Source organism: Tursiops truncatus, chromosome 2 (assembly GCF_011762595.2).
Source record: "Tursiops truncatus isolate mTurTru1 chromosome 2, mTurTru1.mat.Y, whole genome shotgun sequence".
NCBI classification, from domain to species: domain Eukaryota; kingdom Metazoa; phylum Chordata; class Mammalia; order Artiodactyla; family Delphinidae; genus Tursiops; species Tursiops truncatus.
The window spans coordinates 168,072,981-168,089,382 of record NC_047035.1 but is presented as its reverse complement, the minus strand read 5'-3'; the positions used below and the strand labels follow the sequence as shown (position 1 = coordinate 168,089,382).

At 44.6% G+C, this 16,402-nt stretch overlaps 1 protein-coding gene across 13 annotated transcripts in view; it reads left to right on the top strand.

Annotated features, from left to right (window-relative positions):
• Positions 1-16,185, top strand: part of BEND7 (BEN domain containing 7) — a 77,928-nt gene extending 61,743 nt beyond the window's left edge. For 6 of the 13 annotated variants that reach the window (XM_073801671.1, XM_073801663.1, XM_073801660.1 and 3 more), the window contains 3 exons: positions 1,765-1,884; positions 10,282-10,335; positions 11,868-15,697. In XM_073801671.1, the coding sequence (XP_073657772.1) occupies positions 1,765-1,884; positions 10,282-10,335; positions 11,868-11,986 (293 nt within the window). In that variant the 3' untranslated portion in view covers positions 11,987-15,697. The other 7 variants (XM_073801665.1, XM_073801664.1, XM_073801661.1 and 4 more) reach the window with 7 other exon arrangements.
• Positions 16,186-16,402: the final 217 nt, after the last annotated feature.

Here is a 16,402-nt window from a genome sequence, read left to right as displayed (position 1 = left end):
TTCCTCCTGTATTCACCGGGTCATGCTAGTTCCTGATCTGTTCCCCGTCACCCCTTCATCTTCGCTAGCGCTGGCCCCGATTCCCGCGATGGTGTCGATTCCTGAAAGGCATCCCGTGCTCCCACGCCCTCACGTCCACCCGCCCCTTGCTGCCCTGCATCTCTTCCTGCACAACTGCATTGTTGATGTTTGTACACTCGGCCCCTCGGATCCACAGGCTCTGCACCTGTAGGTATAACCAGCTGCCAATCAAAAGTATTTGAAAAAGAATTCCAGGAAGTTCCCAAAAGCGACACTTCAATTTGCCAAGTGCGAGCACCTACTGACATAGCATCGACGTGGTATTAGGTATAATAAGTCATCCAGAAATGATTCAAAGTATGCAGGAGGATGTGCATAGGTTGTATGCATATAATACACATTGTATATACGGAACTCGAGCGTCCGTGGATTTTGGTACCATGGGGGTCCTGGGGCCCATGCCCCACAGAGACCAGGGGACGACTGTTGATGACTTTTTTCCCTTCTTCCATATTACTATTTCCTTAGGATACATTTCTAGGAATAGGATTACCAGTCCCAAGGAAGAACAGTTTCATGTCTCATTATATAGAACCATCTTATTTCCCAAAAGGGTTTTGCCAATTTATGCCAACAGTCATACTTGAATGCGCCAGATTCACAGAATTTTATCCATCTGAAGTATTAGCGTAATTGTTTTTCTAATTTAGTGGGTATAAAGTGTTTTGCAACTTGGGGGCTTACAAATTATTTGAACGTGTTTTGCTAAGTGTACTTCTTCCCTTTATCGGTGGAGGCTTGAAGTCGCTCTTTCATTTGGGATGAGCTCTTCCTATCGTGGTAGATTTAGTGCAGCTAGTTCTGCTCATTCAAGTGAAATGTTTATTTTTTATTCAATAGAAATGTTACAGCTTTGTGTAGTTGAATCTGTCAACATTTTCCTCTGTCCTTTCTTTTTAAAAGAAACCTTCAAAATGTTAAAATTATCAATGTTTTCAATACCAAGGAGGCAGTGCAACGTGACCGCATAGCAGGCCTTGACCTTGAGGGGAGCAGGTTGAAAAGTGCTCAGGAACGATGTGTGAAGTAGAAATGGCAACCGCAGCGCTGCGTGCACCATCACACGCTGTGCGGCTTTACTGAGACAACTGTCATAGCACGTGACTCCAGAGTTCCCTTTGTGCTTATTAGGGAGCTCTTTCCTAGGAGCTGCTAGTACAAGACGCAAGAGGTTGACTCAAAGTAGGATTGGAACTTTCACTAACACCCAACTGCACTGCCTCTATTTTGAGTGCCGATCGACTTAGCAGGAATCGCCACGAGACCATCATCTTTTTGCGTAATTTTCCATTTGATTTTGAGTTAGCAGAAAAGTGAAATATGTTGATACACTTGAAGAATTCTGTCATGGGGCCAATGGACCCCTAGGAAGCATTTTCTGCTCTGCCCGTAAGACACATACACATGGACGTGGAGCCATTAGAAAGAGTAGTTTCCGTAGAACTACTTAATATCTGTAACCAGTTTCATTTGGAAGCACAGGACATAGTATGTAGGATGGACCCTGCCAAGCTCCATCTTCACCAAAGGAACGCCATATGGATTTTGAGAATATCCACCGCAGAACTGACATCTTTTAGAAGTACACTCTTTTTTTTTTTCCTTCTTGGGGTTATATTCCTTTTTCAGATCTGCATATTTTCTTTGTTAAAATATTTAACAATATTTCACATTTTCTTTCAGTCTTCACAGAAAAATACTGCACTGCTAATCACGTGGATAAACTTCCCGGCCCAAGAGACTGGGTTCAGATTCTACAGGATCAAATCAAACTGGCCCGAAGAAGGTTAAAAAGAGGCTCAGGTATGAATCAGCTGCAAGAAAATAATTGCAGAAGTGCTTTGTCGAATTTTTAGATGATACAAAGTACAGTTCTTTGCTCTCGGCTACTTCATTGTCTTTTGTCTTTTAAAGGAGAAGCTTTATATAATGTGCTTTGGTTTTGTATCTGAAAAGCTTAGTCAAATGATTTTGAAATTCACCTTAAGATTAAACAGTGAAAGTTACGTCAGGCCATTTACTTTAAATAGTACAAATGAAAAAGATTGCTAATCTCGCTGGTGGTCTTATGTATGAAATGAGGTCTCTCTTTTGTGATTTGTTTCTACTGCCTATTGATTTTTATTTGTTTGGACCTCCATGACCTCATAAAAAGTACTAGTTGCTTAAGGTTAAAAAAAAAAGAAGATTCTGTGGAAATATATTTAATTGCATGGAAAGGTGTTCTTACTGTACTAAGTGAATAAAATAAATTATAAATTAAAACACACACACACACACAATAATCATCTTACCAGAAAGACCATGTAAAATAGAAAGAGATTTTTAAGTCAGATATTTACTTTTTTCTTTTTTTTCCTTCAATCTGGGCTTGGTGGTTCTGGGATCATTCTTCCAGGAAAGGTGAACACCAGTTGAATTATGACTATTTAGAGATGGTCATTTGAACTCTCGTTCTCCCCAAAGTGACGGTGGGACAATTTACCAATGAAGAATCCTTTTGAGGTCAGTTTTCTGCCATTATGTAGGAATAATCACCCCTAGGAGGCCACAAGCCTCTAGATATTATTTTTAAAGAACAAAACAAAAACCAACCGATCAAACCTCAGGCCCCCCGGCCTGCTAAGAGCCTTCTGTGCTTCTGTGGCTGTGGTGTGAGAGTTTGGGAGACAGGTTTTGCTTGAATGTCACACTCTGGGGGTCCATAGAACAGCAGTACAAACTTGTGAGACTGTCTGTAACACAGCCTCTTACTTGAACTTTCACTGTGAGTAGGAGTAACCGTGACCAAGCCTGCGGAAGAGCCCAGCCACCAGCCCCGGGGAGGAGAGCTCCGGGCTCAGGCTGGGAGTGCTCTTGACTCAACAAGACACAGAGCACCGAGGGACCGAGTGGTTTTTCCGGGTGAAAAACCTTACAGTTCTATAAAAGTAGCTAGCAAGATGCTACACTATCCAGCTATAACTGGATGAGGTTTTTTTTATTAAAAATCTTCCCTCCCTCCTTTTTTAACCTTTTGACTTCTTTTACACTTAACTGATGCTCTTTTTATAAAGAGCAATGGACTACTAAGATTTTTCATTGGTAACCAAATGGATTATTGCATTAGGTAACAAGTCACATCAGAGTCAGTAGATCTGGTTTCCAAGGCTCACGTCCGCTCTTCACCAGCTCTGGACCTTGGACAAGTCACTCCATACTTCTCATCTCGGGTCCCCATCACGAACTGGACATAGACGTACAGCCTGTCTACGTACAGAGCTGTCCTGAGGCTCCAGACGCGGGTTGTACATGAACGTCTTTATCAGTGAAGCTAGCGTACCTCTCGGAAGATGTCTTTGCGCGCAGCCATGCTTGGCGGCATGGAGGTCACTGAGGCAGCCACACGTCGTGTCCTCGGTCAGGGGACCAGCCAGCCTGCTGTGCTGGGGCAGCCGCTTTGCTCCTGTTGTCCCGGCATGATTATCAGTGATGCCCCTTTCACTCTCAAAGGCTTTCAGTCTTGGGCAGTAAATCATATGCTTATCCTCCCCCTGGGTCTCCCAGTTTTCACTGCTGTCTTCTGCACCCCCAAATCATCGCAAATCAACACAGCGTGGTGCAGTGGAGAGAACAGGTCTGCTTTCCTGGCTCTGATCTGCCATTTACAATTTCCTGGGAACCTGGACTAATTACTCAACCTCTCTGAGCCTCGGTTTCTCCATTTATATAACGAGGCTGATACCTACCTCCGGGTGTTTTCAGAGTTAAAATTAGATAATGTAAGTATTGCCACTGATAGACAGCTGACATGTAATAATGCTCAAGAAATGCCCACGACCTTATCGTCCTTCCCTTTGCTAACCAAAACCAAAACAAAGCAAACAAAGTTCCTTTCTCCCCTGACACTGTTGGTCAGATTTCTTCCAAAAGGGCCTTCATTCCCTGAGTCTGCCTCCCCACCCAGTTCACTTTAGAATCCAGGGCATTTTGCCCCTGACCTCACTCCTCTACGTACGTGAACCTTTGCTGCGTTTGCGTCCTCTGGATCATCAGATTTCACTTGTTTATATTAACACTCAGACTTGACCTCCATACTGATTGTTACCCTTTCAAATCACATCCTTCTTGAAACTGTCTTCCTCCAGGCTCTGTGATTTCATTCTCTTTGTTTCTCCTCCAATTTCCCTGTCAGTGCCTTGGGTCTCCTTCCCCACCTCTTTCTCCTCTGCCTGTCTCCTAAACCCGGGTCCTGGTTTCCATCTTTGGTGCTTCTTCTCGTTCTCGTTGTGCGTCCTCCCACGTGACTTGCACTGTCCCATCATCGGGGGCTCCCCAGTGTGCAGCTCCAGGCTCGGCCACGTCCTGGGACCCGAGCCTCCACTCCCTGAGCCTCTGCTAATGAGGTCCGGTCATGCCCCGCCCCAGATTAAATACTTCTGGCTTCCTGTCCGCCCAGATAAAAACCCTTCTACATACCCCCCAGCACAGCGAAGACGGTCCTTCACCTCCTGCCATTGCCCGGTGCGCCCCTGGGCCACACCAGACCCCGCCCCGCCCCACCCCGTCTGAAATCGGCGGGCCTCCCACACCCAGGCTTCCCCTCCGCCTGGAAGCATCTCAGAGGCGGCCTCGGCACTTTGATCTTCTGCCACCTGAATAGTGACAGGGACACACCCGTTTCCTCCACGAAATCCTCAGGAGCAGAGGCTGCATGTTTCTGTCCTAAGCATTGAGAACACTGTGTGACACAGTGTGGACACGCCAGGATGTTTGTTGAATGGACCAGCGAATGGGAATGAAGGGACAGCTGTCCACAGCAAAAAGGTCTCAGTTCATCGCGGTCACGTGAGATCTTGGAGACTATTCCAGCAGTTTCTGACTGGAGGTTCAGAGGCTTCCTCATCCCCCATCCCCAGAACCCACGGGGTGGCCACGTGCTGGGTACGCGACTCGCCTGGCCATCCCTGGGTGCCCCGTCCTTCGTCCTCAGGCCCTTTCTCTCACTTCTCTGTCCCCGTCCTCTGAGGCCTCTTCACTCCTGATCGCCTCTTCTCCCAGCTCCCCCAAAGGTTCAGAGTCTCGGGTCAAGGCGCCCAGACCTCACTCTGGGTGGCTTCACTGAGAAACACCTGGGAAGATCACCCTCCTGCTGGCGGCTCTCTTATCCCTTCTTAGGCTAAAGGCCCCCTTCCTCTGCCTGGAGACACCTCACAAAGGCCCCTTCGTGACTCTGCCCCTTAGATTTCAGGCTCCAGGGAAAGCACTTTTTGCAATTGACAGGTGTTATAAAAGACAGCACCCCGCGAGTAAGCCCTCATTAAGCAAGCACTGGTGTCCTGCTGGGTGCGTCTCTCCTCAGCTTTACTTTCAAGTATAAGCTGAGCGGTGTCCTTGCTAGTTAAGTATTAAGTTGGTCTTATGTTGCCTAGGTTCTGCGTTAGCAACCCTGATGGTTCTGAGTATGTGAGAACTTGTACCTACCTGTTGCTTTTCAGAGCAAGTTGTCAAACCCAAAAAACAAAGACACTAAATACAGTATCAGAGAGATCTAAGATTTGTCATAGTGAAGAGACTGAAATGTAATACTCAGTCCAAAGGAAAGGCAAAGGGTCAGAGTGGCCAGGATCCATCCACCAGCTGCCCTGTGGTCCCCGTGCCTTGGCCCCAGCTGTGCCACCAGCTTCTAGCAAATCTGCACTTGCTTCCTCTACCTAGGACCTCTTCCTGCATCACAGGGGGTGGCGGCAGGACGTGGGAAATGCTTGGAGCTCCTTGGGAGCTTGAGGGAAAAGGACGGCATAAATTCAGGATCCGGATGTTACTGATTGAGGAGCTTTGGAGACAACCCAGAGGAAGCAGGAAGAGGGCTTGGTGTCCCAGAACCTGTGCCTCTAGCTGAGGAGAGTGAATAACAGTCTCTAAAGGAGCTGAAAAGTTTCCATTTGAAGAGTCACCTTTTTTTTTTTTTTTTTTTTTTTGCGGTATGTGGGCCTCTCACTGCTGTGGCCTCTCCCGTTGCGGAGCACAGGCTCCGGACGGATGCGCAGGCTCAGCGGCCATGGCTCACGGGCCCAGCCGCTCCGCGGCATGCGGGATCCTCCCAGACCGGGGCACGAACCCATGTCCCCTGCATTGGCAGGCGGACTCTCAACCACTGCGCCACCAGGGAAGCCCTGAAGAGTCACCTTTGAAGGTGGAAGACATACACGTAGGGAGCAGAGTGTTGGGCGTATACTGAGTATATTGGAGAAGACTGTTCTCAGAGACACAGGAGCAGCTCTGCTGCCAGAGGCCACATGACTAGAAGAGCAAGTTCTGTTGCAATGTTGTTCCCCTTCTGTATGTATTTTATACATAAACACACCTTTTTTTTTTCTGTTGTCAGATGCTGAGACCAGTTATTATCATAAGTTCTGGTCTCCACTCCCTTCCCCACAGCATACACATGCACACAGTGGGGACCTTCCTCCACGTTCCTGTCTCTCTTTCCCCCAAATAGACTGGCCAGTGAGCACGTTTCTTAACCATCTCAGGGTTTGGATTAGTAATTCGTGTGCCTGTTGGTACAGAATGGGGTGCAGTCCCCCCCCGCCTCCTGTGGAGCGTCTCACCCGCTCAGATGATCGGGTACCCTGTTCTGGAGTCATCTCATTTGATCGAGGATGCTTCCACTCTGACACTGGGTTTAGATTCTCTGCCTAGAGAGTTGTGGTTGGCACCTTGGCAGGTTTCCCCAGCCTGTCTAGCAGGTTCCATCAGCGTCTGAGAAGGGGAGGGTGGCTGAAGGACAAAGCTAACCCTGACACACAGACCACACAGGAGCAAGATGACAGCACACCCACGGTGACCTGCCAAATAGGCTTCGCCTCCCAATTGTGTCAAATCCTGTCCCACCTCTTTCTCCCCAAGCGGCACAGAAGTGGGATCCCCGCAAACCGGAACTGGAGCCGCACGCGTTGCTGTCGTCATGCGGATGAGAACTGAGGGGCCGGGGTCGGTGCTATTGCTTGCTCTTTTTTTGTCTCCTTTTCGGTCTAAATGACAATATGGCGTCTCATGGATATTCCACAGCTTCAGTCTTAGTTATCATATCTGGCTCACTTCCTGGAATAAGGTACAGACTCTACCTGGGCAAGTAATCAATTCGCTGCTAAAGGCAGCCGGCGAAGCCTCCAGAAAAAGGAAGTGCCCGTCACAGGTATGAAAGGTTGTTCTGCGGATCCAAATAGAGATTCATTTGGGGCTCTCACCACATGTAATACATTTCTTTTCGATAACTGGAATGATTCCTTTTCTGGTGTGCATTTTTATCATTTTCATTAGATTATTTCCTCAGTGCAAAACTCGCAATTTTTTAATTTGTGTTGGATCTAAGAATAAAGCTGTCACTGCTATTAAAATTTTATTGGACTTGCTTCATCTTTCCCGAATTTCACAACTTGCCTGTCACCAGAGAAGAAAGATTGTGAGCTTGTTGTTACAGACAGATGTTAGAATCACATTTAAGTTAACAGTCATGTTCTTAATCCACAACACTTGGCCCTGTTTGTGCAGCGGGCAGCTACTCATTTATACATAATCCTTTACAGATTTGGGGTTGCGTATGTTTGGTTCTTAGTAAAGCACATAATTGCACAGGCCTGGTTTTTTTTAAAGTGAGGAGAGCTGAATTACAAAGGGAAGATCGACTTACACCCAGAACTGATTTTTGTCATCACTAAATGAAAAGCTGCTTTTCATGGAAGGTAGAGAAAGTTACTAAAGTGTCAAATGAACTAAAACCTGAAGTTTTACAATTGCAGCTTATAGTGATGCCTGTGATTTATATTTGGACTATACATAGCGAGCGAAGAGGTCAAGCCCGGGCATTAACCTGAGTCAAACCCTTGGTACGTCTTAACGTCTGTTTGTCTCCGTTGCCTCATTTCTTAAAATGGGCGTAAGATAGACCTGCCTTGTAGGGGTTGCCAAGGGTCAGCTGACACAATGCATATAATAACTGCTCAGGAGGTGGTATTCAGTAAATGGTGATGCCTATCATAGCTATTATTATTATTATTACTGAAGAATCTTTTAAATCTTCTGGTCCCTTTAGCCAAGATGCCTAGTCCAGCTTTTTTTTCTCCAATGAATCACATCCTGGGATTGACGATAAATCCAGTATTGCACGTCCCGTGCATAACTCTTCTAAAGAATCTTATTTTATGTACTATATGTATCAGAATAGTGTACACTGCCATGTGATGTAAAAAAGAAAAATCGTCGGAAATAATGCAGCCAGCTATCTAAGTGTTACACCAACTAAAACAATAAATAAACCTTGAACAGTGAAAATAAATAAATAAATCCCAATGAAAGAACTACGGTGTACTTCATCTTCCTATTCAAGTTCACTCAAGCCAATCAGAAGAATCAGAAGAAAATAACATGTTATTTTTTAAATATATAAGAAAATTTTAAAAACTCAAAGCACAAAATTTTAAATACCCATAAGCTTTTCATCCAGAGAGAAACACTTAACATTTTAGTATGTCCTGTGTTTTGTCCATAAACCTATTTATAGAATTCTAACCTTACCATTTATCCCATCACTTGACTGGAATGCTTTATGCAGTATTAAACATTCATCTACAACATAATTTTTAGTGGTTGCTGTTTTTTGAATTTTATTTTTTTTATACAGCAGGTTCTAATTAGTTATCTATTTTATGCATACTAGTGTATATATGTCAATCCCAATCTCCCAATTCGTACCGTTTGTTCTCTACATCTGTGTCTCTATTTCTGCCTTGCAAACCGGTTCATCTGTACAATTTTTCTAGAGCCCACCTATATGCGTTAATATGCGATATCTGTTTTTCTCTTTCTGACTTACTTCACTCTGTATGACAGTCTCTAGGTCCATCCATGTCTCTACAAATAACCCAATTTCATTTCTTTTTATGCTGAGTAATATTCCATTGTATATATTTGCCACATCTTCTTTATCCATGCGTCTGTCAATGGGCATTTAGGTTGCTTCCGTGACCTGGCCATTGTAAATAGTGCTGCAGTGGACATTGGGGTGCATGTGTCTTTTGGAATTATGGTTTTCTCAGGGTGTATGCCCAGGAGTGGGATTGCTGGGTCATGGCTGCTGCTCCTCTCCAGCCAAAACTTGTCTTGACTACTCTGTCTCGGTGTTTTTGTGGTGGATTTCGCAGGTGAGGGTCTTTCACCGAGGCCGTCGTGTGGCAGTCTGAGGGCAGGATGGTGGAGGGGTGAACCAGGGGAAATCTCTGAACGTCTCCATCCATCTCTGAACCCTGATTGCGTTTAAAGCCATGGCAGTCGAAACAAGAACACACCATTGGTTTGCTTCCCAGCAACTCAGCATTACAACGTGTTACACGGGGCAGCCCTCACCTGACTGGCCTCACGGACCCATGTGCAGGAAACTTCCAAGGGGGGCGGCAGCCCTGGGACAGAGGGAGAAGGGCCAGAATTACCCCAGCAGCCGTGGAATGTTCTGGCCTGTCCACAGCACGTTGGGGAAACTGACAAGCCCAACACTTATCAGGAAACGTACGGGCACCTTCTTTTTTGTACTTGCTGGAAGGTTTTCTGTGACGGAAGGATCTACCTTTGGAAAACTCTTCAGGAGATTGAAATATATCAGAGAAGAGCAAAGTTTTGCATTTTAAAGCACAGAAGGGACAAATCATTTGAAGAAATGCTTACTCCTTCTGATTTTATTCATGACTCAATTAATGCCGATTTCAGATTGAATTTCCAGTCATCTCCAAAGAAAGGTTCGTTCCCAAGCTGTCCTAAGGTGCCCCACTAGAATGGCTCTGAGGATGACAAGTAAAATTCTACCATAGGAATTCCCTGACCTCCATGCCTTCGACGATCCTGTTTAAACAATTCACGCCAGATTCTGGGTGGATACTTAAGCCTATATAAATAAGCGCAAATGAACTGAAATCATCAATGACTGATAGAATAAGGTTCCTGAGATATAAAAAATGTTAATAGAGGAAAATGGATTTTATATCATTTTAAAAATATTTAAATCATGGTGCTAAAATCTCTAATGTGAACTGGCTGAAGCTGAGAAGGGAAAAGAAAGGTGAAAACTATCATGTACGCTGGAGCTTTTAAATTGTATTACCTTATTCGGCAGAATGAATGAGCTCCCTGAAACTAATGACATTTGTGTTTCATGTTTGTAACCAGCAGAGGCAGCTGACGGTGATGAACGGCTGGACTGCGTTTCTCTACCCCCAACAGGTAAAACACATTTCCCTTTTCATCACCTGCTGCAAAATACAGCCCGTGAGAATATTTGCATGGAAAATGTTTTTAACATCAGAGAGGCAGATGCTTGAGCAAACTGCTTCTGTAAGAGGCCCAACCCCTAGTAATCAGAGGAGCTCAATGCCCTGCATTCAGAGAGATTTTGCACATTGAATATGAAAAGCTACCGTTTTTTCACATTCTGTTTCATCCGCCTGATAACCTCAGAACAGCAAGTCCTAAGAACTTAGTGTCACAACGTTTTGCCTCCCCAAGCCCTGGGACATTAAAAAAAATATTTTAACATGAAATGACATTTCTGTTTAGATCAGGATCATCCATTTTATGATGAAATTCACATGCGCTCTGGCCTCACTCACCTCCCTCGCAAAAACCTTTGCGAGGCAGTGTCATCGCGCTTCCTATCATGGGCACCCGATGAATACTGTGTTTTAAGTGACGGATTGAATGTGCTCGATCCATCTAGCCTGGGTGGCACATTCCTCACGCTGTAACCCGATCAGCTGAATACACCATCTCACCGCCACACCTGCTGCAGGGTTAAGCCATAGACTTAATTCCGACTTCTTATTTGACTCTCAAGTAATCCTTCCGACCCCGGGCTCCTCCCTCTGCATCGGTTCTCACCCGAGAGCCCGAGGGACAGGTGTCTGATCAGTGAGCCATGTGACCAACCCTCAGTTGGTCTCAAGACTCTTTATTCACTTCCCTCAAAATACCTGAAGGTTCTCTAACAACCAAACCCAGACACACCGCCACCCCCCCCCCCCGCAAAAAAAATCCCTGTAAATGAAAAAGCTCAACTCAGTGTTTTCTCTCCATTGGGGTGGTAAGTTTTAAGTTAGGTCCAGCAAGGATGAGAGGAGTCGTGAGTCTGTGTAGGAACTCGGCGAGGCCCGTGTTCACAGACAGCACTTACCCTGAGTTCACGGTATAGCAGAAATGTACGTTAGCGAACTTCAGAGCAGCCAGAAAACTCGGACACGCAAATGATACGGTGCTTTCTCTGTCACTGAGTAGCTAAGCAACAGATCGATGGACAAATAATGAAATGACTGCAGAGGGCAAGAGCAACCGGCTTCTATCACGTTCTCACTGTATATAGTCATTATAGAAATTACAGAAAGGGGAGTTCTTGTTTGGCTATGTTTCCACACTTATGAACCAAGAGAACTGAAATGCATGATCTCTATTGTTCCTTCCCAACCTGTGCTCCTCTGAGTATCAGGACAACTCCTATCAACCTTGTTCTGACCCCCCACTCCAGGTAGAGGCATGAAGCATTGCTACTAATGAGGAAACTGTGCCCTTTCGGGAGGCCCTCTGGAGGAACACCTTGCTGTTCTAGTTGTACTTTCCAGGGTTCCTCCCCCATCAGCCCCCATGACCCCAGGACATTTGCACTGCCCGTCCTGGCCACCATCTGACACAGTGGGCTTTTAAGAAGTATTATTACTGGAAAACCACTCCCTTGAAATAATACCTTTGCCTTTTCCTGTCTGAAGATGGAGGCAGAGAGATGTTTCAGATGAGAACATTGACATACAGGATGGTAGAACCACCTCATGGAAGTGAAAAGAATTTCCAGGAATCTGAGAAAGAAGGCGTGTTAGAGATCATCTAGTCCCGTCCCTTCTTTTTATCCAGTCCTTTTATTTTACAGGTAAAAAAGCCTGAGGCCCAGAAACACTAAATGACTTTCTCAAGGTCTCACAGCTGGTTGGTGGCCTGGCCGGAGCCCAGGCCTCTCAACTCCCAGCCAGTCCACCGCGTAGCTTTCTTACACCTTCTCTGCATGTTTCCTAAAGATCCTAAGAGGTGATGGATGTCCTAATCCCTCTAGGATTCCATCTCAGTGTCACCCCGTCTTCACAGTTAGAGTGTCTGGCGTAAGTCAGCCTGAAGTCCGCTGCAGCTTCAGCTCTCAGGTTCTTCCCAAGAAGACCCTACCCAAGGCCGTGAGGCCCTAAGGAGGAAAATAGTAGGACCCCCTCCTGCAGTTTTTTTCACTAGACTCCTGATAGATATTTGATACAAATCACTAAACAGCATGATAAATAATACCACTTATCACCTGGAAAATGGGAAGAGACGTCACGGATTGGTGCCCAAATTTTGCAGTAATGGAATTAAACAATCTTGATTAGACTGGCATGTCTCTGGAGTGCCCCTCACATAAAAGCCCAGTCTGGGGCTTCTCTGAACACAGCACCACGACTTAGTCCTCCCCTCTTTTACGTGTCTCCTTAATGAGACCGTCCGAGGGATGAGCTCCACCTTTCTCGTCCATGCAGCTTCTTCCCTGGATTGGAGACTCACTGGCCAGACCTTCCTCATCTGGTCTGTCTGAGCTGGCAACCGTTGGTCCTTTTTAAAGATTTAACAGTGCCTTTATTACCTTATTAAGGTCTTTTTTCTCCTCCCAAATTCATGCGTGTTGGGAAGGGGTGGGACGGGGGAATAAATCCCCAAGTGTTTCGATGAACCAGAACCGACCAGGCCACGGTTACAGTCAGGTGTCAGATGACATTTATCTCAGTCCGTTAACACTTAAGCAAACTTCTGTTTGTCTAGCTTTAACAAAAATGGATACAGATTTTTCGAGTGGAAAAACATATTTTCTTAATTTCTTTTCCCTCGACCCTGTCAGTAAGCGTTTTTCAGCGATGCCAGGAGTCAGCACTGAGTTAGGTTCTGGTGAACAAATCCCACCCTCAGACCAGAGGCAGAGGCTACTACAGCCCAGGGGTGGAGACAGAGCTCTGATAAAGGAGAAAAACCACCATAAGGGAACAATTTGGGGGGGGGGGGAAGAGTACAGAGAATAAAATCAAAACAGTACTGAAATTTAAAGGAGGCTTCTGGATTTGAAATAGAACAGTGCAGAGCGCACCTAGGCTTAGCATTTTTTGCTCATAAATTGGCATTCCTTTGCACACATTTTAGAAATTAATACAGAAAAGTGTAAGGAAGAAAATGTAAATTACTTTTACCACCCAGAGACAACCATTATTGTTGGGTATTTTTTCCCAGACTTTTCTCTATATTTTTTTAATTTATATAATGGAGGTCAAATCCATCCAATTTTGTTTCCTAAAGTTTTGTTCTGTTTGGTTTTACCACCTAACAAGCGTTTTCCATTTTATTACAAATCTCCACACTCATTATTTTAATAGCTGCACTATATTCCATCTTACAGGCCATATCGTATTTTATTTAGCCATTTCCTACTCCTGGATGACAGATATGAACATACTCTAATAGGAACCCACATTCATGGGTTTTCCTGTAAAAAATCATCATTACAGATTTCTAATGGCTAAAATTACTCATTCGGCACACCTAAAGCCTTGGCTAAAAAATACTGATTTAGAGGTGAAACACAGACACCTCACCAATGAGGTCCTGCGTCTGGCCGTGTCATAGACAAGCATACAACTCTTCCTTAGAGAAGCGGCCCCCCTTCACTTTCTTGTCTCTGTTGTAGGTCATATATTTGACACCAGGAGAGAAAACACGGAAGACACAGAGACAGCTTTCACTGCCTAGACTTCCCTTTAGCGACACTTCTTAGCGCACGCATCTCCTCCACTGGAATTTCCTCAAAGATCCACTAGCATTTCAGGTTACTGCAAAGTGTGGGCGTTCTGTGAAGCTGACCCGTCACGTCTGAATAGTTTTCATATTCTTTCTTTGTAATGTGTGATAATCAAGCCTCCAGTTTGGTCTAAGATGTTTAAAAATCATCTTCAGAGTTGAATTCTCAGCCTTTAAATGTCCAGCGTATCACTGGGTTGGTTCAATGTCCATGAAAAAGAAGCAGTTTTATTTTCCCTGGTTTTTTTTTTTTCTTTTTCAGTGTGAATATGGTATAGAGTTTTGAAGTGTATTTATTTTAATGTAAATTGCTTAGTTGCAGTATAGAGGAGAATGGCTCTTTCCGGACCAAGGAAGCAGCGTTGAAGGCCAAACTTAATTAGAATCTTCAACAGCTTAGAAGATGGAAAAGTTGTTTTGGGAGACAGGACAGCTCTGATCTATTAGATGAAATCATTTGTGGCATCATTTTCTCCCCAGAATAATCATTTGTCACTGATAAGTGCAAACGATACGTAAATTCTTAGGAAAGAAAAATCTTTCACGTAGGCTGTGTCAACACAGTGACAAAATAACTAATTAAAAGGTGAGAAGCTCAAAGTAACCAGCTATCCACATGACACCTGACTACTATTTTAACAGATGGTTTTAGCTGAGTGGGCCAGGGTTGTGGCATCATGTGGCAACTGGCCACAAATGTACTTGATCTTCTATACTTCACATGGCTCTGGTACACTTGCCCCCCGCTTTATATAAAACCAACAAGTGAAAATGTGGATTCATTTTAAAGAAATATTTTGGGCATGTGGGTATTTGTTTCACAGAGATATTTGCCTCCAGATTCCTTTCTCTAGTAAGGTGGTGAATTCAAAATGCCTGTTTATTTGGAGGCATTGCATTTACACTTCGTTTATTGTATAAAGCAAATTACCGTGAAGTTTTGGCACTTGACCCAAAGGCCAAAAGTTGGCTTGAAAGAACTTTGGACAGTAGAAACACCAGACCCCCGGGGCGTGGGGAGGGGAAACGCTGTGCTACCAGTTAACACACGTCCCTGGCACTTATTTTATCAAATCGGAGAGTGTAAGAGCTCAGAGTTACCGTTAGTCCCACTCCCTCGGTTTGTGGTGAGGCAGCTAAGGAGGAATGAGGATCACGGATGCCCAGCGCCGGGCAACAAGCCATCAATGGGCTAGCCAAGCTGGGAACCTCAGTTCCTGACTACCCCATCCCAGGTACCTGTACCATCACGTCACTCGGGGCAGCTAACCCTGGGCTAGGAGGGGAGCTCTAGGGGGAGGCAGTACCCACTAAAGACCAGCTAATCAACCCAAGACCATAGGAGGCATTCCTGTGATGTGACAAAGCTGGTCTAGGCGTGGCTTATGGAATCAATCCACCTGCTAGACAGCTACATCTCATACACGTGTGTCTTTTATCTTCTTTTCGGAGCCTCAAGGAAGGTTCAGATCAATGGTTTCCATCACAGGTTTAGCTAGCCTTTTCGATTTCAGGCCAGTTAGTAACCCCTTCCCTGACACCAGCCTCTCTGTTCGTCAAGGAGTCTAATGAAGTATCGTGAACCCAGGCTTTTGTTTTTCTGCAAGATATGTTGTAAAAGTTGTCTTCTGCCTCTCAGAAGGAAGCCTTTCTCAAGGGAATTGAAAAGATTAATTAGTGACCTTTCAACTCTGTTACAGTAAGATGAATACATTGCAAATAAAAGTAGAAACATTTACCTTACAGCTGTGGAATCTGTTAAATATACACCATGAACCTTCAAAGCACTTCCTGCCAAGACTGGGCGAGAGCTTGAATTTTTCACTACTTGAGGGGTGGGTGGGGTTGTTCGGCTCTCGGATATGTGCAATGGATTCACAGATTGGAAATACACAGCATAAAACTGCAACCGTAAAATCATATTTTATAAATTAAAACTGTGTTTACTTAACTGCGACTACTGTTCAGACTTTATTCAGAAATTCTTTTTATAGGTTTTCTTAGCAAAAAAAAAAAAGAATTATTCCATACCTATGGATAAGGTCTCAATCTTCTGTATGTATGTTTTATTAATATGTAAATATTTAGATTTTTTTAAGATTACTATGTTCTTTAAAAAATATTCAACACAGGCTAGTTGTGAAAATGGTGTATAACACGTGCTGTGATATCAATTTCCAAGACGCCCTTTATGTCTGTTCTGGAAGAATACAATAAATTACTTTAATTGAACGCGCCTGTCTCCTGCCTGTGTGCCAGCCCTCCTGCCTTTATGAAGTGGAGACAATGCTAGCCATTAATTAAAAGGTATTTATTAGTACTCTGGTGATCTTATGCAGAAAGTTTTCTCTCCGTATGAAGTTAATTTTAAAAATTAAACGAACGAACCAGATTGCCACCAGAAAGAGTGTCTTGGAATGCATTAAGTCACAGGCTCCGCCTG